The sequence below is a fragment of the Sander lucioperca genome, chromosome 16, assembly GCF_008315115.2.
Source record: "Sander lucioperca isolate FBNREF2018 chromosome 16, SLUC_FBN_1.2, whole genome shotgun sequence".
NCBI classification, from domain to species: Eukaryota; Metazoa; Chordata; class Actinopteri; order Perciformes; family Percidae; genus Sander; species Sander lucioperca.
Genome location: NC_050188.1, coordinates 31360063 through 31385463, shown reverse-complemented (window position 1 = coordinate 31385463; position 25401 = coordinate 31360063). Strand labels below are relative to the sequence as shown.

General features: G+C 40.7%; 1 protein-coding gene across 3 annotated transcripts in view; it reads left to right on the top strand.

Annotated features, from left to right (window-relative positions):
* Nucleotides 1-25401, top strand: part of dbpa (D site albumin promoter binding protein a) — a 41487-nt gene that overhangs the window by 1344 nt on the left and 14742 nt on the right. The window contains exons 1-3 of one of the 3 annotated variants that reach the window (XM_035992903.1): nucleotides 4076-4542; nucleotides 8769-9055; nucleotides 11464-11683. In XM_035992903.1, the coding sequence (XP_035848796.1) occupies nucleotides 4530-4542; nucleotides 8769-9055; nucleotides 11464-11683 (520 nt within the window). In that variant the 5' untranslated portion in view covers nucleotides 4076-4529. Of the gene's footprint in view, nucleotides 1-4075; nucleotides 4543-8768; nucleotides 9056-11463; nucleotides 11684-25401 lie in introns of those variants that run through there. The other 2 variants (XM_031294731.2, XM_031294733.2) reach the window with 2 other exon arrangements.

Genomic DNA, 25401 nt, shown 5'->3' with positions numbered 1-25401 from the left:
CTCCACAGTACACCCGAGGCAAATAAATTATAACGCCAGACTATTAATGTAAATGTCTGTTGATAGAATAATATTAGAAATAAAACTACCCTTGTATCTCAATGATCACATTACATTTTGAGGGTCTAGTTTCTCAGCAGCGGCGGAATTTTACTTTGCTCCGGTTAGTAGTACTGCGCCGAAAACGCACACTCCAGTCTGGACACCTAGTAGTAGCCTAGTACATTGGTATTAAAGCATTGGATTGAAACTAAGGACTAGGCAACATGGTGATTCAGTGTGCATTTAGAAATTGTAAAAATAAACCAAACAGATCGGGCACCACAAAGTTTCCACAAATTTCCATTGGGAGATCCAGAAAGGAACCAACTGTGGCTTCTTGCTGCTGGCTTGGACATCAAGACACCAGCCGAGACTCTACTCAAGTTGCGAATTTGTAGTGATCATTTTAGACCAGACGACTTTGAAAAACCCCACAATCTAAAGGACCACAAGTCACTGACAACGAACACGGTTGCATCCGTCTTTCCAGATGCACCAACAGCTACTGATGAACAGGTAATAACTTTCGGTAGGCTACTCTAGCTAATAAAGCTAGCCCCTTTCATAACGTTAGCCTAGCTGCTACTGATAGATTGAGTCTGACAACGTCAGTCGTCTTCATCGTCTTCAAAGTCAGAAACATCGGCATGGCTTTCAAACGTGGCCACAGTACTATATCTTGTTGATTCCTTCGTGCAATGTACTTCTGTAGCAATGAGTGACAGCGGCAGGTAAATAAACTTGCGTGATTGTCATGTAAACCGGCTTTCTCGGTAGCCTAGGTAATATCACTCCGCCGCTGCTGTAGCCTATGCCTACTACCAACTACAGGAACAAGGTATAACTATTGCAACGAACAGACATTTACATTAATAGTCTGGCGTTATAATTTATTTGCCTCGGGTGTACTGTGGAGTGGGTAAGACTGTTTTTAGTGGCAGGCTAGCAGTTACTGTTGACTTGCGCTAGCCTAGCACCAGCGAACTCTGCAACTGGAAGGACTGGATGAAAAGTGTTGAAAACGGTCTCCACTGATAAATAACACACTGGCTAACTTGAAAATGAGGTCCTATGTCCAAAATTCTGAACCACCCCTTTAATGTACAGCGAGTGCATTCTGTCGGTACACGATCCGTTCTGCCTGCACGATCCGTTCTGCACATGCGCAAAATGTTCGCGCATGCGCGGTTGTACGTGGATTTACGACACTGCACGATCTGTTCCACGCTTCCGGTCGACAGCCAAGCTAACGTTAGTTTAGCTAACAGCTAATTCGGCTAACCGCTAGCTGATTGTAGCGGTCTGCCGTTAGCCTCCACAGGCAAGCTAACGTTAGTTTAGCTAACAGCTAATTCGGCTAACTGCTAGCTGAGACAGCATGTAATAACTTTAAAAGACCCTCAAAATAAAACTTGAAAATAAATGTTGACATATATAACAAACACCTAACATATATAACAGCTGTTACGTCAGTTCTACTTTACTTGTGCTCATTTAAAATACAATCACTCAATACTTGTCTTTATTGTTATTACTGTGAAGTCTTAATTTAGCTGTAGCCTGCTTTTCCCATTACGTTTGAGTTAACATTATTTTAGACTGAATCTAGCTGTCAGCTAGCGGTTAGCCGAATTAGCTGTTAGCTAAACTAACGTTAGCTTCCCGGTGGAGGCTAGCCATAGGCTAGCGTGGAACAGATCGTGCAGGTCGTATCCTCGGTAAAACAGTATTATCTTGCGCATGTGCAGAACGGATCGTGCAGGCAGAACGGATCGTGTACCGACACATTCAAAGGAACTTTGATACATTTTAATTTGCCTGTGCCTGTGTTTGAGTGATACATTATGGTGAATTGTATTGTAGGAGATTCATAACAATCCATGTTAGGTGTAATAATATGCATTAAGGCTTAAACCTAACTATAAATTCACCTTAGAGACATTTGAAGCCCCTGCAGAAATATTATAGGAAGATTTTAGTGATATAATATGACATAGAGCTAAAACTAAATCTAATTGATGAATCAATTAGTCAATAGTCTCGCATTGCCAGAGCTATGTCCACAGCGCTGTGGAGTATAAGGTCTGGCTCCACCACAGATACATTCTGGGATAGGAGAAAAAAAATACGCTCTGGGTTGTTTGCATTTCTTTAAACCAATCACAATCATCTTGGGTGGCACTAAGCTCCGGACGCAACGACGGTGTCTCAGGAAGGAACTTGTTTTAGTGGAACGTTTGCACCCCGCTAAAGAAAACATCACATACAGTATTAAATGAAGTTAACTGTTCACATAATACAGAAACGTGAGCCATTTAAATTAGCTGATACACGGTTAAACCTCATTTACTCCTACCGTATCGCCATCCGTACTTCGCCCACAGCAATCCCACCATTCGGTCCCAAAACGTCCCAGTTAGAGAGGAAATGCCGTAAACATATTCTTTGTCAATCTTTACAATCATTTCCAGAAAGAACCAAGCAGTCCTGCCTTACTGCACGATCCAAATTTTCTGCAAAATTTGCCATTTTCAGCGTGTGGCTTTCTAGCTCGAAGTTTGTTGTTGTTTCCCAAAGTGCAGGGAGTTTGGGAATGGCAACACACAGAGAGCGGAAGGTGCATTAACAACGCGCGGGATGTCGGGCAATTATCCCGATAATGTACTTCAGTTGATCCAGACTACTCGATTACAGAACATTTTTCGAGTAAAAAGGCCAGAAAGTCTTTGGTTGAAGCTTCGCAAATGCGATTATTTTTGCTGCTTTTCTTTGTCAAATCTGATATAATGATTGGTTTTAGGACTGTAGGTTGGATAAAGCAAGCAATGTTGAGTTTATAATCTGCATTTTTCATTATTATTCAGACATTTTAATCAAGAAGATAAATGGCAGATGCATCGATAATCAAAAAAATCATTAGTTGCAGAAACAATAATAAGTGTTCATTAGAGAGCCTTTACTCAATATAAGTCTTTGTAGAAATACCACAGGAATATTACAGTGATTAGTCATTGCTGCTTGTGTGTGTGTGTTTGTGTGTGACTGAGTGGGTGTGATTGTAAAAGACAGGCTTTGCTTATCCAACACACTCACACACTCACATGCACACTCTGTTTTCACTTCAGCCCTCCTCCTTCTGGCCCGCTGGGTTTTTATATTAAGCGCTTCCTTTTTGCATTTGGTGATGAAATGAAATGATCACGAGGAGGAGGAGTAGGAGGGAAGAAGAGGGTTTAAAAAAAGAAGCACAATCTGGAGTGGATGCCATAAAAAAAAAAAAAAAAAAAGCCAAAGCAGCAGAAGCAGCGGCGGCGATGGCGGCGTTCTCATTCTCTGCTCTGTTTAAATAAAGGTTACTGAGTGGGATTGAATGGTTTCCCATCCACCAGCTGCCATTACAAATATTAACCAGGCTGCCTCTCCTTCCTCTCTCTTACTGTGGGGATGTCATAACTCCCAGTCACACACAGACACTCTCTCTCTCTCTCTCTCTCTCTCTCTCACACACACACGCACCTGTATTATTTAGTCACTGAGGATTTTTTTTGTCCTTTTTTAATTTATTAATAGCCTGATAGAGTAGGACGTATATTGGAGTATATCTTTGTATTATTTAGGCCTAACATTGTCGGTTTAGTTTATTTTATTGGATTGTGCACTTGTCTATAAAGACTTGACAAATCGTTTGAATTAACGATAAAGATTAAGATGAAGACGTGCTAAAATGTCCTCACTAGCAGAATGGACTGTCAAGACTCACCCCTCACAAGTATTGTTAGAACTCAACAACACACACACACACACACACACACACACAGGGAGAAAAACAAAGACTGTCCAAACGCTCCCTGCTGGTTGGCGGCCCCTGGTGAATTTGTGGTGTAACTGTAGCTCATTTTGGTTCCTTTGCATGATCGAAAAGGAGGAGGAGGAGGAGGAGGAGGAGATGATGGTGAGCTCAGCTGACAGCCTCTCTATGGAGTCAGAAAGCAGCTCCGGCTAAAGCCTCATTGTCAGCTCCCATAGAGTGCACACTAATGATAGGTGATGCATTCAGGGGTGTGTTAAAAAGGAAAGGATGTCGTCGCGTGATGTTTTTTGGTTTTCTCGATGCCTTTCGCCCTCGTCGGTGTTCCGCTCCTTCTCTCTCCTGGCTAGCTTTGTTTGCCGCCTTCACAAACACCCACTCTATCCATCACATCTCTTCCTCTCTTTCTGTCGTTCTCTCACATGTCTTTGAGTTTTTTTTCCCCACTCACACTTTCCTGTCTTACTCGTCTTCTTCATCAGATCTCTTCCTCGGTCCCTCTGCTGATTTACATTTTTCTCAGGCTTTGTCCTCCTCATCTTTTACAGTATCTATCTCTGTCTCTATCTAATTCACCTCCTGCTCCTCTTTTTATTCTCTCCTCCTGCTGCTCTTAAAGGCATTCCTCATTTCTCTTCAAGTTGCTTTTATATCGTCATTTTGCTCTTCTTTCCTTTCTATGGAGCCAGCAGGTGTGTTTTTAATTTGTGACTTGGGGGGCTTTCGAATTAATCACGTGTGCACACAAATTAGAAATATATACTCTTAAATCACGTTGTTTGTGCTCTTAAATTACTGTCACATCACTGTAGCAGGAGGAACTTAAGTTACAGGTTGTTGTAGCTACATTGGCAGCTGTGTTTTGTATTGAGGTACCCCACAATCACTAAATGATTCCTTCCTGTTATTGCATGGCTATGCTTTGGATTGATATTTGTCTTTGTATTGGTGTCTTTTCCTTAAATTATATATTTTGAAATGTCAATACTATTGTTTAACATTTTGCTACAACAGTTCGTAAAATATTGATTTCACAGTATGAATTACTCTCTGCTCTGTAATTATCTTTACTTTCCTGTGTTATCTTTGCCATCTTTTCACCCATCTGTTCTCATTTTTTTTGTATGTTACTATAAATGCATTTGTATGTGCATTTTGAATTTGCGCCTAAAACATGCAGAAAAAAATCTCTCGATAAACTAGCTCCTAATATTCGCATAACAGTAGTGGACGGAAACAGACAATAATTAGTATTTTCGTTTGCTGATTTTCTGTTGATTAATATGTACCTAACATTTAAATGGAAACCCAGCCCACACACCTCTTTGAAAGGTCTTAACCAACCAGTAGTGACCGACGTCTCCAAACTGTCAACGTCATTTATAGGCGACACAGAAGCAGGTTAGCTGTAAACCGTTATATTAACGTTATATAAATATTCAGATTTAACTGTATGTAGAACTTGTTCATTTTCAAAGAGATGACATGTTTTTAAATCAATTTAATACTCTGGATTGTTCCTTCATTCTTATGTTTTCGGCTCGGTTGTCTGTTTGTTTGTCTGCAGGATTACGGAAAAACTACCGTCCCGATTTTCTTGAAACGTGGTGTAAGGGTGTACATAGCATGAGCCAAAAACCCATTCAATTTTGGATCGGATCCGAATCACGGGGCGGATACGCAAATAATTCTTCACCTTCGTTACCATTGCGAGGGCAATTGTGCTGCATTCGTGTGGTGTCGAATAATCGAAAAAATTAGTTCCCGATCATAGTTCATGTCTCACGTGATCCGTTTTCTTAGCTCTTTGTTGTCACGCAAATACTGGAAACAGCTAACGTGCGGTTTAAATGCTCTGAGCTGGTGCGCGATCACCAAAAGGCGTGATGGTATGTGGATGCACCGACAGTGTTGTTGTCATAACTTAGAATTCCTGATGGGGGCGACAGAAACTTCGCACTAAGGCTACATTTACATCGCTACGTTTTGGTTTTTAAGCTACGTTTTGAGCCAAAAGCGATCTCCGTGCAATGATTTTAGCTCCAGTAGAAGAACTAATCTCTGTTTAAACTAACACAGCCAAACCACATATCTCATCAACATTCTAGTATGCTGGGCATGTACGTGCCGAGGTAAACAGGAGGCAGCGTGTATACTAAATCTGACACTAAAGGAGACTTTTTGCGTCAATTAAAACCGGCAAAGGCACCTGACAAAGAGTTGCTTTTTGATGCGATGGTAGTGAGAATGTGTGTTGTCAGTGGGTCGGTGTTGTCAAAGGTCTCCGTTTGCAGCCGTTGAGACTGAAACACAACCCCGGAGATTCCAAACCAAAACGGGGTCAGAAGTGTTTTCAAATGGCTCCAGTTTAGGGGCGCTAAACGTCAGAGAAGTGTGAATGTGAGGTGTAAACGTAGCAAAAGATATTCGTTTTTTAACCAAAACGTAGCAATGTAAATGTAGCCTATAGCTTTACAGCTCATAAACAAACGGAATTCGGAAGAACAACTTCCCAACTCGGGCAATGGGACCATCCAAGGAGCATGTGAATGCACCATTGGCCTTGGCGGAGGTCTACAGTCTCCGAGTGCCATTCTATGAACCACTGTTTTCTGTTTGTTCTGTCTTTCTTTCAGTATATAGTCCCTTTTAGTTTGGTATTAAACAGACAGTCTTTTAAGAGAAACTGGCAGCCAGATGAGGAAGATAATGATGATAGCAGAGAGATTATGTTGGCCTTGAATCTCTGCTCTATTTCTCCCTCCCTCCATCTCTCTCCATCCCTTCTCTGCTGTTCTCACGTTGTAATCTCCAGTGTTTTTATGTTCTTTAATCCCTTTTAAATTTAAATTTCCGGCCTTCCCTCAGTCTCTGTTTCTCACTTGTTCGCTCTTTCTCATTACTCTCTCTTGCTCTGTCATCCCACCCCGGTTAAATATGCTCTTTTATTACTATTTTATTGGGTTTTATTATTCAGTGAGCCATTTATTAATTTTTAAGGCATACTTCTGTAGAATAATATTATCAAAGGATCAGGGTTTAAAACAATCACTTTGACAGTTCATTCCATGTGTTGCAATTAGGTTTGGTTCTTGGTTTACTTGCAGGATTTTTTATTTATTGACTCTGGTGATGCTTTATTGATGTCTATATCTATCTTTCAATCAGAACCCCTCCCTCTGTGGGAGGTCAGAGTGCAGGGTCAGTCAGGTCAAATGTATTTATAGATGCCTTTTAATGATTGCAACTAAGTGCCTCACACAATGCAAGGGCACAAAAACACAACCCTCAGCTGGTGTTCATCAAACAACAATGCCGCCTCCGGAGCTGATTGTTGATTGTTGTTTGTCTTTTAAAGCGGTTTTCTGACAAAGTTGCACACGATTGTAATGCAGCTTCTTGTAGACAAATGCAAGATCTGGATCACCTCTGAAACAAAGTGATTCAAAAGCTATCTGTCCATTAAATATCAGCCTGAAATGAGTTGTTGTTTTTTAAATAACAAATGACCAGAACAAGGGTGAGGTCCAAGAAAGCAGCCAGAGCTTGTTAAACCCAAATGTTCATTTTGTGCCTTGCTCAAAGGCTCTGAAAGGGCAATGAAGTCTTTTGGTGATCATGAGACGTTTTGGCAAAACTATGTAACTTTTGCTGAGCTGTAGTTAAACATGTGGCAGGATAAAGATGAATACAAAAACATAGCAGAAGCACAAGTCGAGAAGTATCGAAAGTCAGCAAACTGACATAGTAATGACAGTTACACAGCAACATCTAAAGACCAGGCCAAGTGAGGCTGTATTAGCAAACCCCCTGACTGAATCAAATTCAGCACAGGCGCGTTTTATTGCCTACGAATTCAACGTTTCATTCCTGTTGTGTTGACACACGTTAGCGTTAAATAGAACATAGCTTGCATAGAAAACAAAAGACATGGGTGTGTGCATCACGCGCCGTCTGTGTTTGTGTGTGTTACCCTCAGGGGATCAAACCGGTGACCATCTGGCTACCAGACTCTTTCTTCCAGCACTTGTACAAAGTATGCAATGGAATATTTCAAATTCATCACTTTGTGGCCACAACTGTATCAGTTTTTAGATTTTGTTTTTTTGTAAATAGGGATTGAAATCAGCGAGAGAAATATGGGGCTACAGCTGGATCACGCGGGAATCTAACATAATGCATCCATTTTGTCAGGCTCGTGGATGTATAAAAAATTGTCAGGCTTCAAGTTATGCGTTTGTGTCCAGACAGCAGCGAACCGAACCAATCAGCCTCCCTGACTGTTCGTTCAAAACAGTGGCGGACATAATTGGCAGATGGTTCATCCAATGACCTGCCAGGTATTTTTTTCAAAATGCCCATTTCCAAACAGTTTCCAATTATAGCTTCTCAGATGGTTCTGTGTTAACAAACCATCTGGCGCGTCAGGTTACACATGGATCGCTTACTTGCTTTAGTTTATCATATATAGTAATATTCAAATGAAAATTTTTTAAAGATAAAATCATGCTCTTGAAATGGTATGACACTATTTCCAAAGTGGGCACAGTGTGTTGGGAATGAAAGACTGCATTAGTTGAAAAGTGCTTTATGCAGAGTCAATAAATCACACTAAGCCACATTAAGCTGAAGGCAGTGTGATTACAGTAAACAAATGAGATTATCGACCTTTGTGCAGCTTCAGTCTCATGCTGGATTGTTTCACAGCACAAAATACTGAATATTTTTACTTCCTGATGGTCAAACTCATTCTTTCTAGCTGCATAGTTTCAGCTGTTATCGTCTCTCATCTTTCCTTTCACCCTTCAACACAAACACAGAGACGAGGAAGAGGTTTAATCACTGTCTTTGGGTGGGAGCGTTTTGTTTTTTCTTTCATCAAGATGAAATAGTCTAACATACTTCTCCTTTTCTCCAGACAAAGACAAGCCTGTGGACTCTGATGAAGACTCACAGCCACAGGGTGTCAATAGCGCAGGCCCCGGAGGGCCCGCCGGGGTCGGAGGGGCCCCTGGGCCCGGCGTGTTGCGGCCCAACTCAGCGTTCCTGGGCCCACTGCTGTGGGAGAGGACCCTGCCGTGTGACGGAGGTTTGTTCCAGCTGCAGTACATGGACCTGGAGGAGTTTCTGACCGAAAATGGGATGGGGATGCACGGCAACGGGCCCAGCTCCACCAGCGCCCAGATCCCCTCCCAGGTAAGACTGATGAGAGACCAAAACTGAAGCTGTAAAAACTTCACTTCACCAAGCTGCAAGAAAATGATTTATTTTCTTTGGACACTGTGTAGCAGTTGGCCCTTTTTAAATTAAACACTCACCTCCATTAGGATGGTTAACTAGGAAAAGTTATAATAATAATAATAATAATATCCTTCCTTCCTTTGTTTTTCTCTGAATCCTCAGTGCAGTTCAGTGAGCTAACTAGCTCCTGTGTCAGCCAACTAGCTAGCTAATGACATTGTTTAATTTAGCACCAAACGTATTGACCTCACTTAGGCTAAGTTCTTTCAGTGGACAAAGTTGTGGTGTAGGCCAGCCACCGTACAGAAACCAAACGCATCGTATCTAGTGACAAAACAAGTCTCACACCTAGCCACTAAAAACTGTTTGAGAGTAGCTTGCTAGCTTTTTTGCTAGCTAGTATGTCTGTGTCCTAGCAGGTTAGCTTGCTATCTTTCTTGTACGTTAATTAGCTTAGAGTGTTAGTAGCCATGTTTAAGTGGCAGTTTCATTTAAATAAAATTCAATATTAACAGCTAATTTACAAACAGCATAAATATGTGACACTGACACAATAACAAAAAATGTCCATTTATCAGGTGTAGAAGGCAAGACATAAGGGCTAACTATCTTGGAATAGAGCTCAACATTGTGGTTCTGCGAGTGAAAATCCCATTTATTTTCTCTATAAGGATTTTGATCATTAGCCATAATGTCTAAACCATTCAAGGTAGACTTACCACGAGCTACAAAATTGTGAAATGATGGTTGGCTTCTGTAGAAGTCCGTATGAAATCAAGATTGTTTTAGGAAAAACATGTTTTATCACAATGTCATGGAGAATACTACCCACACTCCTAAGCATAACAGACTTCTCTGATTGGTGGAGCTTGCTGTTACCATGGCAATGTTTACTGCATCGGTAAACCCGCGAGCGGCTATAGCCAGCTTCTACAGCTGACCTCTATGATTGTTTATGTAGTCTTGTACCTTTGCCTTTTTTGCTGTTTTCAAAATGTTTTTTTTGCGCTGAATCAAATGTTTTATGGTCACGATTCCAGGCTTAAATCTTATAAACATTTAATGAAACAATGGAGCAATTGAATGGGGAAAATCACTTCCAGAACTGGAGCCATTCAAAAAGTGGGCGGTCACCGTTAAGCTCTGTAATATAAATTTAAAGAAATAAAATATGTAAACAGGACATGATGTTTTCCCACTATCTCATTCACTGTTATTTGCTAGTTAGTTTGCTAGCCAACTATAAGCGCCATATTTCTTCTTAAAGTGGAATGGCTTTGGGGATTGTGAGTAAACGAGTTATGCGAAACTGTCTGTATGAAAGTCTGCCATTGTTACTCTGTTTTACAACGAAGATCCATTTTAATTTGAAACATTTCTAGGTGCACGACCAATAACAACTTTCCCATCATTTTAAAACAAAGAACCATTGTCTACATTTGGCATGTGGTCATTTTAAAATGTCAGCCAGAGGCACTGCTCTTCAGGAGAAAGTTTGAACACCTGAATTTAATTTTGGTGAATTGGATGAATCTAAAGGAACTTAATGAGACCGGATTTCATGCTGTTGTCTTTGTCTGCGTCGTGATTAGGGTTGCAAAGGGGCGGACATTTTCCGGTAAATTTCCGGAAACTTTCCATGGAAAGTTTAGCTGGGGAATTTTGGAAACATTCCAATTTGGAAACTTCCATGGGAATTAATGTAAATTATGGGAATTTGGATGGGATGTAGTCCTTGGGCTCAAATGCAGTACTGTCTTCAATCTGTCTTCAATCTGCTGTAGAATGTTGGATTCTAGAAATGATCTGTGCAGTGGGTGTGGCCTCAATAGCCCTGCAGTAGGCTAAGTAGTAGCCCAAACCATTGACCTTTAGCTTAACAGATGAAGGTAGCTATCATGCTGCCTTTGATTTACTATGGTTATGGTTATGGTTATATGTGTGCTAAGCTAACCATCAGCGCTGTCTATTGTTTCCAGCCTATCAAGAACAAGTGGACTCCCGTATTTTAAAAACTAAATGTTGGCAAGTATGTAGTAGCCTATGCTGATTACTGCGTGCGTGCATGTCATTGACGAATAGGAGGACATTCAACTGAAGTTGCATTAAATCAGGTTGTTTTAACCAAGATTATGCTACAAGATGGGTTTTTTTTCAACTAAATTTAAGTTCCCTGTTATAGACAAACAGTATTATAACAAGCAATATCAAAAATATTCAGTTTATTACCATTTATTCCCATTAATTCCTATGGAAAGTTTCCAACTTTGAAAATTCCCAGAATCTTGCAACCCTAGTCGTTATATAGACTGATGATCGTCTCATATCTTGGAAAGAAAGTTATGTTTATTTAACATGTCCTGTCCTCCCAGAGCTCCCAGTCGGCGGTGCCCAACCAGAGCTCCCAGTGCCCTCCCAGCTCTCCTCCGCCCTGCTCCTCCTCTTCCTCCTCCTCCATGTCGTCTTCGTCCTCCTCTTCGTCATTGCTGGGACTGGAGACCGTCCAGCCACAACCGCCGCCGCCACCGCCACTGCCACTGCCACCTCAGCAGCAGCCGCAAGGCATTTTGGGAGGACCTGAGTGTCTACATGGTGAGTAAATTAGTTATTTTTTGGGGGGGTGTCGGGCTGTTTTGTTCCATTTTGACCCCATAAGATTGAAATTTTAAAGAATTTTTGTTAATACAAGTTAACATTATCAGTTAATACATTATCAGTTAATTATTCACTTTTTGAGTCACTTTTAAACAGAAGGAGGTGATAACTTATTCACATTTTATAGAACTAAAACAACTTTCTAGTCAGAAATTAGAAAGCTTTTCTTATTGTATCCTGAGAAGTCGACAGCGAGATTAAAATTGACGTCTTCACGTGAGAAGGCAGCATTTCTGCACCAGCTAATTCGTTCAGACACGCAGTTTTTGAAGTTGCACATGCAAAGTCTTTAATGTGATCTGGCACTAATGAGGACACAGACTCATGATACATTACATTAACTAACCCACTCCTTCAACAATAACCAGAGAAGGCTTTTGTCTAATTATATACTGTGTGATAAATGGATAAACGTTTTTTCTCCAGCTCCACCCGGCTCTCTCCAACAGCCTGTTTCATCCATTATATATTCATAATTTATTGTTTCCTCTCTCTGCTGCTTTTGATGTGAAACCAAACTGCAGGAACATCAGACGAGCTTTTCTCTCTCGTCTTTTATTTATTTATTTTTTCACATGTCAGCCAACATCCAATTCTGGCTAATTGAAACCCCAAAGCCATTCTCTATGTCATGTCTTTTAATCCTGCGAGCCTTCGAATGAATCACAGATCATTTCATGATGATTTATTGATGACATATTGCCACGTCTTTGTGAATGTTCAGCAGCTGTATAGACATTTAAAGGATGAGATGAGTGATGGAGTGTGTAAAAGACTGTGTTCACACTGGTTTATGAGATTTTAGAGAAGCAGAACTCTAACTGATGCTACTTTAATGCAGATATATGGCATATGTTTAGGGCTGGGTTAAAATAATCGATTCTCCAATTAAAATCGATCTTTGTTTGAGTGATCTGATATTTATTATTAAAATCCCCAAAATCAATATTTTAATACATGTTTTATTTCATTTTTTAAGATTCTTTTTTTGGCCATTTTAGGCCTTCATTTTGACAGGAGAGCTGAAGACATGAAAGGGAAGCGAGAGGGGGAATGACATGTAGCAAAGGGCCGCGGCCGCTGCGTCGAGGAGCAACCATTTTACCTCCGAGCCACAAGCCACCTATAATGTGGATGTGGTGAATTGACCCCCATTTTTAGGGATCAATTCTTAATGTAAACATGGTGCATTACAAAAAATTATAAAAATCTAAGGGTTGCTTATTGCTTGTACAATTTACAGCATAAGTTCTTTGAGAATCTATTTTACATCCAAGCAAAATTGATAATGCAACCGAAATGTCCCTTACCTAATTGATATCGAATTTAATCGGAAATGTAATCAAATCTGGGCCTTGTGAATCGGAATCAAATTGATTCGGGAAATAATTGCCGATGTCCTAATATTTACTGTATACTGTACATACAGAAAATAGCAAGAATCACTATCCATCTTGCAGGAAAAGGCTGCATAATGAATGACGTTACAATCTCTCATGGTTCACACTGCACAGGAGACGTTTGTTTCCTGGCTACTTTAAGTCTTCAAGGCAGTCTCCTCCCAGGCAACAGGCTTACCGCACTAAAACTGCACCAAGGCCGGGGAGAAGCGATTGATTTCCTTTCCTTGCTGCTCGTTCTGTAACCTGCCAGCATGAAGTGTAGTTAAACCTGCATTAATTGATTTTTTTGGCCACTTGGGGTCAAACTGTAAACACAACATTGACTAATAAAGTAGTGAATATGTTAGCAAACAGTTGCTATTTGCACAACGTTAGCATTCATTTGGAGTCGTGTTTCTGGCCACCCGGGGGGGAATGTAAGTCCATTTTGGTCTTGGCTAACTCCTGAAGGAAGTATCTGTTTCTTTAGCTGCTTAATGCTCCACTTTGTTCACCGGCTAGTTGCTAACTTTGTCTGTCTGCTGTTTGGTGCTGAGCAGGTAGCAAACGGTGTGTTTTTTAGAGCTGGAACTGAAAACTGTTTCCTGTTGCTGTTGGAAACAGCACCAATGAGAGCCCGGAGAGTGAACCAAAACAATGAGCTGAAAGATGCTAAAATGCTACAGAGTTGGTTAATTACTCTCTGTGGGTTCATCACCGCGAGCAACACCTTTCACACTATTGATTGTCACTTGATACATTGATGATGTAAAAATATTGATTAGCTTTAAAACACTAGCTAGCTAGCTTAAGGTGGACACGCCAAACTACAAATATGGCATCAATACGGGGGATAAGAATAACATGACATGTTTGTTTGTGTCTGCTTGTTTCAACAGTTCGTTGAAGCACTTCAGATTTTAAGAGGTTCATTTTAAGTTAACCAGCCTCTGCTTTGCTTTGTTGTTTAGAAAATGGTTCCCTGAATGGGCCACTTCTGTGGGTCTGTTTTTATCATGTAGTGATAATCAGCTCCGTACTTCATATGTTTGTCTGTGTTGTGAACATTGCGTCATACACAATGCGAGATGAGATGTTTCACTGTGAGAACGAGCTGCGGAGAAACTGAAAGAAAAAATAGCAACAAAGCGATTTGAAAATGAGACACAGACAGAAGAGAGATGCATGAAAAAGATGCAGCAGAGCTACAGTGGAGCGAATGCCACTTCATACTGCTGCGAGGCTCTGAGCATGTGTGTGTGTGTGTGTGTGTGTGTGTGTGTGTGTGTGTGTGTGTGTGTCCTCTTTATTCTGAATTATAAACACGTGACTGGGCTGAGCATGATGCATTCAGCCAGAAATCCCTCAGGTCGCTGTGGAGCTGAAGTGTTACTACAGAGCTGCAGAGAGACAGAGAGAGAGAGAAATTCAACCAGAGAATAGATGGAAAATATATTAAAAAAAACAATATCATATAAATTATCTGATCCACATGCGCATGTTTGGTTTGATTTGAATTTATTCAGGGCAGAATAGAGCTCCGAGGGAGGGAGAACACAACAAAAAATGGATGCAGCTGTGGTTTTATAAGGTTCATTTTTTACTCTTTTGTTGCTTAAAATGCCATAAATGCTAAACATTTACATCTGCGAGGATTCAAACGGAACGCTGCATAGATTAAACAGCTGTGGTGGAGCTGGACACAAATACTCCCCAAAATAATGTTGGTTTTCCTTTTCTTTCTGCTTTTCCTCACCTCACAAAACCAGGCTACACCTGGCGAGCTTTGCTTCAAGATTTTAGCCAAACAGTGCTTGTCAGATGTCATTCGCTGTCTCTCAAAACCCCCCAAACGTTCCCAATATAGCGTTTCATTGTCACCAGATTTTAAATTGAATATACTTGGATTTTATGCTGTAATCCAGAATGGTTTAAACCCATGTTCACCTGGATTTGATTTTATCCTCACACATCCTAAAGTTGTTTTCCACTGCAAGAAACCCTCCGTCACCACAGTTTACAGTAAACAAAGTCCTCTTGTGGCAATCACAGTCTGTTAAGCTAATGCTACACAAGAAAAACAGAAAATACTAATAAGCCATGTCTCTCAAGTATGTGATGTACTGTAAATGCTGCAAGTGGTATTTTAAAGGGGAACTATGCCGTTTTTTTTTTAGCTTAATTTACCTTAACTGAACAGCTTCAGAGACATTGGAATGGTTATATGACTTTTTCCGGGGTGAATGGTGGTCATTTCGCTTCCACCTAGCGCCTTTGAGTGGAAAAACCACCTCGCCGGCCTCTGCATCAGGAAGTATCGCGTGATATCAGGTCTCGCAATGTAACGAATTGCTTCCCGGCACTGCGCACATACGCCCATTCAGGAACCGGCTAGCAAAAACAAGGTAGCGATGGAGTTTTTCACACTGTCGTCATGGCTGAGCCGGCAAAAAAGAAGCAGAAAGCTAGGAAAGCATTGTCGGAGGAACAGAGAAAGAGGAAATTCTGAAGCTGTAGGGGGAGCTCTATAGAGAAACCTGCGAGCAAAAAGCGAGAAAACAGTGAAGAAATGGCCAAAACTGCATAGCGCCCCTTTAAGAAACCCAGATTTATTATTTGTAAAGTCCTGTTTTTTCATCAGTTTTTTTTCTACTGATGAACAGGTATTTAAAATTGTTGTTTTATCTATACATTGAAACATGATCAGTATTGTTCAGAAAGTAATTTTGCTGGATGATTCAGAAGAAATCCGACATTTCCAGAACAGCAGAACATGTTTTCCCAGTATATAAATCGGGAACCCCATTTGTCCAATCTGTTCATGTTGATATTGTAGTTAGTAAAGGAGAGAATGTATCCGATTGAAGCCTGATCCAATCGTCCCACTTACTAACGATGCTCATTAACAAAGCAAAGGCCCACTGAGCTTCAACCAGTGAAGCCATTTTGTCTTATTTTTCCCTTACTAGAGCAGTTTTTTGTTTCCCCTTCAGAAAAAAGTCCTTAAAGTAAAACACAAATCCCCTCAACTTGTAGTTCAAATAAGCTGTTATGAGGCTGCAGCTTGGACACTTCCAGGTCACTTCTCTCCGTCAGAAACCTTCCTAATCAAACGCAGATTTTGAAGCCTCATATTCCCTTGAGCCGGCTGCAGGACGCATGAACTCATTGAACTGCGATGTGTTGTGGAAGGAAGCATCTGCTGCACGTATTTACCATAGCTACAAAGGCAGCCTTTAACAGTGATTACTTATTAAACTGTAGAACAGAGAGAACACAAGAGATTTCTGCACGTAAAATAAAGCAAAGGGCACCTGGAGAGAGTAATCCCAAATCGGAATAACCACCCCCAGATCTAATCAGTTTCTTTTGCCCTGATCTGTCCACCAAACTTCATGGGAAAATGTGCAGTTTTTTTAAAATCCTGCTGACAGACTGACACGCGTAGAGACTGACGGTGAAAGAGGGAAGGACAGATAAAAAAACAAACATAGTGGAATACGGGCTCTGACCCCTAAACAAACCAGAGTTGACACGCAAGAACCGGCTCTTTAAACTGACATTTACATTTGACCTATTAAGATTTTAGGCCTCATTTTTAAAAATATTTTCAGTTTGATCTTCAGAAGAATGGGCTGTCAGATATCTCTTCGCCCTCCAGTTGTCTCCGACTTTGAACAAACACAATCACTTTGACTTTAGTTATCCTCTGACTTTTCCTCCAGCGCCACCAGCAGGTCAACGTTTTTACTTAATCCTGTTAAATATCTCAACATCCACTTGATTGTTAGGCACAATATTTCACACAGTCATTCATGGTTCCCAGAGGATGTATTGTAATGAGTTTGGCTATCCTGTGACTTTTCGTCTAGCGCCACCCTGAGGTTGACATTTGTGTTTTTTTTATTAAAATATCTCGACAACTATTAAATAGATTGCTGTGACTATCCGAGCACACATTCATCATTCCCCAGAGGATGAATTGTAATAATTTTGATTCCCTTTACTTGTCATCTAGTGCCTCAGCTGTACTATCTGTTTAGTGCTACTGTAATTAGCGTTAGCATGTTAACACGCTAAGCTAACATGTTTAACATACCAGTGTTTAGTTCAGGTACAGTATCACAGATGGCTGTAGACTCTTCATACAACAGTATTTATGGCCGATGAGCTGCTCTTTTACATTCTTCAAAATAAATATAGATATTAGGGCTGCCCTGTCTTAGTCGACTAATCGGTCATTTTGGTCTCAGTCGACTAAGATTTATTTAGTCAGTTGATGTTTTTTTTCATGCTGAATGACTTATTTCCAGGAAACTTATGAGCACATCTCTGGTAAACACAAGATTTAAAGTGGTGCTTTTGTATGATTTTTTGTAGAGAAACTCATCTTTACACATCTGTCCATTAAATCAACTAATTGATTAGTCGACAAAATCATGTGAGCGTTAGTCGACTGAGAATTTCTTGAGTTGAGCACAGTCCAAATAAATATATTTGATCTTTGGCATTTCTTTGTTTTCACCACTGAGAGGAAAATGTATGTCAAAATGAATTACGTAGAAAAGGTCAGCAGTCAAAACTACTGCAATCACTTTCTCTTGCAGACAAACAATCTGAGCACTGACTAAACCGTCCTTGGCCTCACGAATGACATATGGTGCATGACTTCCCCAGCATTTAACCACAGAAACCAAATACCAGCGATTCATCAACCAGTGAGACGAGATATACAGTACATTAAGAGTTAAATTCAGGTATTAAAGGATCAATCTGGCCGTGCATTGTTTAAGAATCAAAGTGAACTGCTGTCTCTTTAAAAGAGGAGAGTGCAGGATAATGCCATGCAGAGGCAGTCAGTGATTTAACATTCAGGGCTGTGATTAATCCTGGAGAGGGAAGGGTTAACCAAGACACTGACTCTGCACTCTATAAAAGTGCACAGAGCGAGAGAGAGAGAGAGAGAGAGAGAGAGAGAGAGAGAGAGAGAGAGAGAGCAGTGCTGGAGGGGGAGAGCAACTCGAGAGTGTTCGCTTTGCAGGTTTTGAAATCTCTCTCTCTCTCTCACTCTCTCGCTGTCTCTCACACGCTCGGGCCATGTGCGGCCTCCACGTCACGTGCCACTGCAGAAAGCATCGGAGCAAGAGAGAGACAGCATGCAAGAGAAAAAGAGAGAGGGAGGGGAGGGGAGGAAAGGGGCTGGGGGAAAGTGCAGGGAGATAAAGAGAGAGAGAGATAGATAAGGAAAGAAACTGGAGATTACAGAGGGAATAAACACAGGACGAAGCAAAATAAAATCACGAGCACGGCAGAATAAACAGTGAGCCAGAAGGAGAATTTTAATTGAATTTTAAAGCAGGTCTTTGTGTAGCAGTATATATACTATTGAGCAAAGACACTCTACTTAATGTCTAATAACTGTAGATTTACCATACAGTAGCAGCACGCTCCTCCTCTGCCACAGAATACATCTAGACGAGCCACAAACCATTCAGTTCAGAATCAAAACCACAAAATAAAATAGTGTGGTATTGCCTCCCAATATGATTATTTGTAAGTACCTTTCAAAACACATTTGACCTTTTAAAAATGAGTCATACAGGACTAGCTTTTCTTTTGATCTGCTACCGTTGTGGTTATAAAAGCAGAATACACCAGCGTGCATCAACAAACCATCGTCCTTATTTTCCAGTAATGATGTACATTGTTTTGGATTTTTTTTTTTTATTGTTTTCGCTTCTCGAATCGCCAGATCCCAGCTGCTGTATTATGCATCAAGTGCGTGTAAGTGAAACACGCGATGCTAATGTGTGTTTCACTTTAAGGTCATGTCCAGACTTACAATAGCACTGCATGAAAAAAACAAACAAACAACAAAACACACAATTGGTTTGCAGCAACGCAGTAGCTATGTTTCCATCCACACGCTTTTATGCAAATTATGTGATACTGAATAAAAAATGCCTTATGGAAACTCGATTGAATTTCATGGATTTCGACTCAAAGTTTATACGTTCGGTCTCATCTGATTTTCTCTTGATCGATATACGGCTTATGCGATAAACGTATAAGCCGTGATGGAAACGTTATTTGCTGAATAAATAATGAATTGCGATTAAGTTTGAGGTCATTTTATGTTTAAATAGACACACCTGTACTGGTCAGAAGTGGTGAAGCCCGCGCGCCCAATGCGCACTGCCGGGAGTGCCGACGCAAATGTCCCACCAACCATGCAACGATCGTCTACTACAGCCTGTAGTACGATTGATAGCCAGCCCTTTCTATTGACAAAATCACTGAGTGAGTCCCGTCTATTGCGCCCCATACACCTGTGGCACAAGTTGCGCGCTATAGTTACGCAGCAAGATCTCATGTGCCATATCCACTCCAGGTAGGTATATACCTTCACGTCATCCTCGTTCATATGGCATTGCACATGGCGTAAACACACAGTGGTCTCAGACTGATCTCAATAAGTGCCGTATGTATGACACGCCAATTCGTATGCCATTTTGCCGTGTTATCAAGACGCATAATTTCTTTTTAGCATGTTTATCAACGCCATTTGGCCTCCATTGACTTACATTACTTTTTGATTGCATGTCAATTCACGCCATAGCGAGTAGTATGAAAGCCCAAAAATCCTCATAGGGAGGTTGGTTAGGGTGGTGCATGGGTCAAACAACATAGGACTTTCACCCAGGAGACCGGGGATTGTGTCCCGCGTGTCACGTTTCCTAAACCCAACCGTCCCGTTCTTCTTTTCTTAAACCCGACCGTGCCGTTGTTGTCCTGCGTCCCGTTATTGTTTTCCTAAACCCACCCGTCCCGTTCTTCTTTTCCTAAACCCAACCCGTCCTCTGTATACGGCGTAGACATGTACGCGGATAGCTCAAAATGCGTACAGATAACACACCAAAGTGGCGTTTATGTTAATGCGAAATCATGATGTCACGTTGGTCTTGCTGACCCAAACGTTTGCCTACCACTCTGTACTCTGCGCGTGTAGCCAGTTTGTAGAGCGCAATGGCGACACGCTTCTCGGTTGGAACCGGAGGGCCATGGCGTATCTGGGTCAAGGGACGGGCCAGTAAAATTACACAACAGGTCGAATCCGAAAATGCTTCAACCAAAGGGTTTCCGTGAAGTGTCTCTAAACCACGATCTTCCAGAACACCACAGGCCGCCTCCGTTGTCATCGGGCATTTACGCGCATCTGCATCTGCATCTGCATCATCATAGCAATGTGTTGATACCGTCGTTGTTTTCTTATTATAGCTTGATATGTCGCTATCAGCTGGCACATAAGCACTATTACAACTTCTGCAATTATTAGTCATATGTAGGTAGACGGCGCGATCTCTTTTGTCTGGCAAAACTTTGTTCGCTTATGTTTGCTTGAATGTTGTGCGATTCAGTGCGAAAATTAATGGAAACACCATAAAATGTCTCAAATCAATTTGATATACCAATTTGACCACAAAACAGCATGTGACGTCATTACGCATTCGCTTTAAAGCCGTTGGATGGAAACACACTTTCGCCGGCTTTATTCACACGAGTTTTTTTTTTTATACCGAACTTCAGAATGTTCGATTGTCAGTGGATGGAAACTTAGCTACAGTCTCATCATTTGATAACACTTATCATTCGCTGTGCACTCATCTATGCAGAGTTTGGATAATCGATTAATCGTTTAACAAATATTTCATGCAAAAATGACAGAAAATGCTACTTTATGCCTCTCAAATATGGAGATTTCTGGCTTTTCTTTGCATTATATTATGTTAAACTAAATGTAATTGGGTTTTGGACTGACAAAACAAGACACTTAAAGACATCACCTTGGACTTTCGTTTAGTTTTCTGACATTTTATGAACCGAATTAATGGATTAATCTAGAAAATAATCGGCAGATGAATCAATAATGAAAATAATCGTTAGTTGCAGCCCTAACCTGGTTAAGGTTGGAGAGATTATGATCACGGTTAAAAGAAAGCAACATGTCAAAGTCAGAAGCTTTAACCTCCACCCTAAGAGGTTTTGTAGCGTTGTTATGTCACTCTGCTTAAGACTTTGCTTCTTACAGAGTTATTATTTGCACAAGAGGTCGCTTGTCAGGAAAACATGAACATTATGGCGTTTGAACAAACAGCATTAATACTGTTGTATTTCTAATGAGGACAGGCTCACTCGGCACGGATCTTCTCTTTGAATTCATTATCAATATTCTGTTGGAAAGTCAAAAGCTTTTTTTTTTTCAACACAGCTGCACAAATGGAACCCCGTACCCTTAAGGGTTTTTCCTTCATGTATTTCAAACATTTGAAAAGCAGAAAAAGCTTTGCTGTATGGTAGTAGTATTTTGTAAAGGAGAGCAGTGTCAGTGTGGAGAACAGTTAGAGCCTGAATTTATCCCCAACATGAACAAAATACTGACGTTTGGATGCAGTTATACAGTAAAAAAAAAAATCTCACACTATATGTCACATCATGAGTCCAGTGTCTCATAATCTGATCTGACTATTGGCAAAGAGGGAGCAGTGATTTAAGTCAGTTTGTTGACATAAGGAACAAGACTCCTGGGGTGTGTCACCTGGACTGGATTATTTCTTGTGTGTGTGTGTGTGTGCGTGCGTGCGTGCGTGCGTGCGTGCGTGCGTGCGTGTCCATTCTTGCACGCTCATATGAACGTGCACGTGCCTGGCTGTGTGTTTGTTTGTGTGTGCTGAGGCGGGTCCAAGCCTGCTGCTGGGTGTGTACAGTACATGTGTAGTCAAGAGTCTGACAGTGAAAACATGACCTGATACCAAATCCAGATGTTAAAGATTTAAACTGAGATAGAAAATGTAATAATAATAAAATTATCATTGTGTTCTTACAAAAAAGAAATGGTATTAATAAAGTTTGGGGCAAAGACTGTTTTTATTTTAATTCAACACTGATTAGATGTGCTTTTTCTTTTGTTTGAACACTAATGAAAATATGTCATTTGCATTTTAGAAATGTGTGCTTCATTAGTACATTTTTAAAATATACAAGTCACTCTATACAAACTAGATAAAACACAATCAATAGTTTTGAAAAGATAAAGTACTAAAGTAGTAAAACTAACGTCAATTTGAAATAGATAACTATAATAAAACTATAAATAAAATCAAAACTATTAAAAATCCCAAATTACGATGCAGAAAGCAGTGTTAGGGTGTGTGTGTGTGCGTGTTTGTGTGCGTGTGTGCGTGTGTGTTTGTTTGTGTGTGTAAGTGAACAGCCGATTATTCAACAACTGTTTTACTATTTTGTTTTGCATTTGTTCTTTGCATCTTCATACATCTGTGAATATTAAATATTTTAGGATATTTTACAAGCTATTTGCCATTTTGGGGCTTCATAAAAATAGATCAAGCACTTAGCCTAATCAAAAACATAATCGACAGATCAATCAATAATGAGAATAGTTGTTAGTTGCAGCCCCGAAGGAGTGTTGTGTTGTTTGTCTACATCTGATTAAAGCTCCCAGTTGGTGTGTTTGAGAGAGGAAGAAGCCAAACATAGCTGCATTGTTTACATTACAGGGAGGGGAGCCCTCTTTATGCAACACACTTCCTATATCACATTCCATGTGTGTATTGAATTCCCAGACCATGTTTTTGGTGTTTGGCACCAACAGCTGCTGGCAGAGCTCACAGTTTGTCTGCCTGTCGTCCAAAGTGGACTGAACAGGAAATGAAGAGCTGCTCGGACTGTTTATCTGATGACTGCTGCGGGTGCTAGCTAATAACACTGCTGCTGCTAAGACTGCTTCTGTTAGTAGTGAAAATAGGACTGCTATGGATGCTAGCTAATAACACTGCTGCTAAGACTGCTTCTGTTAGTAGTGAAAATAGGACTGCTATGGATGCTAGCTAATAACACTGCTGTTGCTAAGACTGCTTCTGTTAGTAGTGAAAATAGGACTGCTATGGATGCTAGCTAATAACACTGCTGCTAAGACTGCTTCTGTTAGTAGTGAAAATAGGACTGCTATGGATGCTAGCTAATAACACTGCTGCTAAGACTGCTTCTGTTAGTAGTGATATTAGGACTGCTATGGATGCTAGCTAATAACACTGCTGCTGCTAAGACTGCTCTATTAGTAGTGATATTAGGACTGCTGCGGAGGCTACTGAGTGGACATTTCGTTCTGCTGCTGCTAAAGGCCCAGATATACTAGCTTTTTAACAATGCATACGCGTAGACAAGCGGTGGCGGTGCCAACGGCATTGTTCACATACTTGCCCTGAATGTGTACTTTGCGTGTACCTGGAGAATTAAACATGTATCCACTAAGGGGTAGTTTTGGGCCATATCATCCCCGGCTGACACCAGAAGCCAGCTCCTGGGCTGGAGTGTGGAACAGCTGCTGACCTGCCTGTCAGATGATATACTGCCCCCATGTTCATATGCTGAATTGCATCTTGCAGACGCGTAGTGTTAATTTCTGAAGACGTGCACAACCTACCCTCCAAAGGAACGCAGGATACGCGTGGCAGCCATCTTACATACGCAAACGCGTAGTTAAAAGCAAGTATATCGACTACTTTTATTAGTTATAGGGCTGTGCAATTAATCAAATGTTGATCGCGATTGCACAAAAACAATGTAATCGAGAAAAGTTTAAAGGGAAATTTCACAGTTCAAGGTGTTTTCATTGTTGTTTCAGTTTTTTTTTTTTTTTTTTAAGTTCAATAAATGCAAGAAGCTGGAATCAGATAATAAACCTGCGGCCGCTGCGTCGAGGAGTAAACCTCTATGGACGTCTGCTCTACCAGGTGAGCTACCCAGGCGCCTGATTAATTTAATATTTCACAACAAATCGATTTGTCGATTAATCCTTGCAGCTCAAGTTGACAGTAGAGACCGCCGGGATACGTGGAAAGAGATCAAGGTGCATGATATGATTACATGGCACGCACCTTAGACAACAAAGGTATACTGGGACACCCAACAAAAATATTTAATGATCTTTGTCATGAAAAGCAAAAAAGTGTTAACATTTTTTTGTTTAAATATGTTTATATGTATGCACCAAACCAAAGCAGATTCTTAGTAAGTGCTACTGACCTGGCAATACATCTTTTCCAATTCCGATTCTGATTCTCTCACAAAAGTAGTGTTTGTATCACTAAATGTATTGTTGCAGTAAAGCATGAAACAAAGCAACTCAGATTCTATTTAAAAGCGAATGGACTGACAGACTTTAAAACCACAAAAAAAATTACAGTAATCACAATAGAAGTTAATTGTCACCTCCATCCTTGTACAATTAGCATAATTATAACCATTGTCTCCTTTATTGTTTCCCTTATTACATAAGGAGATACTGAAACAGGAAAAAGGCTTAAACGGAGTTCAAAGCGAAACGCTCTGTCCTGCTTAAGGGCGATGACGACGACGAGCCTGTGAAGCTCAGTGTATTTGGAGAGGCTTTTGTGCTTCAGTTACGTCTTTAGTTTCGCCCATTTCGCCCACTTCCACTTCAGTTTTTGTTAAGGTTCCTACATTTCCCAAAATGCCTTTTCCACGAGCCCCTCCGGAGAGCAGCAGTGGGTTTGTTGCGTTCAGCGGTTGGTTTCATGTGTAGGTGGATCAAGTGAAGGTATAGTTAGATCAAGTACGCGATTAGTCAAGAGGAAGAGTTGCTCACCTGACTCCCCAACCTCAACCTGTCTATTTTCTGCCTCTGTGGGCGTCTCTGCCCACTACAGCTGGTTTCTTCCCGGCATGCTTTGTGAACACTGGAGCAAATTTACAGTTTCTTCTATCAACCTCTGTTGGACCTTGAAAAGGGTTGTTTTTTTTGTAAAAGTTTCTGTTCTCAAGTTACAATACATTGCCCAAATTCATCAGTATGCTTCTGATCGCTTCATCCGAGGATCAACGCTTCACATTCTGAGGCCAATCCTGTGATGGAGATTTTAGATGATACAGCAGCTGATTTTAAATGAAGGATTTCAACCAGGATTTTCGTAACTTGACAGGAATATGAATAAGAAATGAAGGCTCTAATTTTAAACCCTAGGGTCCTTGAATTGCACTGAACGAGACCTTCAAAGACCTTAAAAAGTCTTGACGTTAATGCAGGAACTTTGGTGTTGCAGTTCTGGTGGAAACACTGGTTTCAGTGTGATGTTTCTGGCCTGAAAATTGTCCATTTTAAATTCAAAAGAATTGAGTATTAGTTGCTTTAATCCCAAAAATATTATTAAATACAAGGCGGTGCACTTCGCAGAC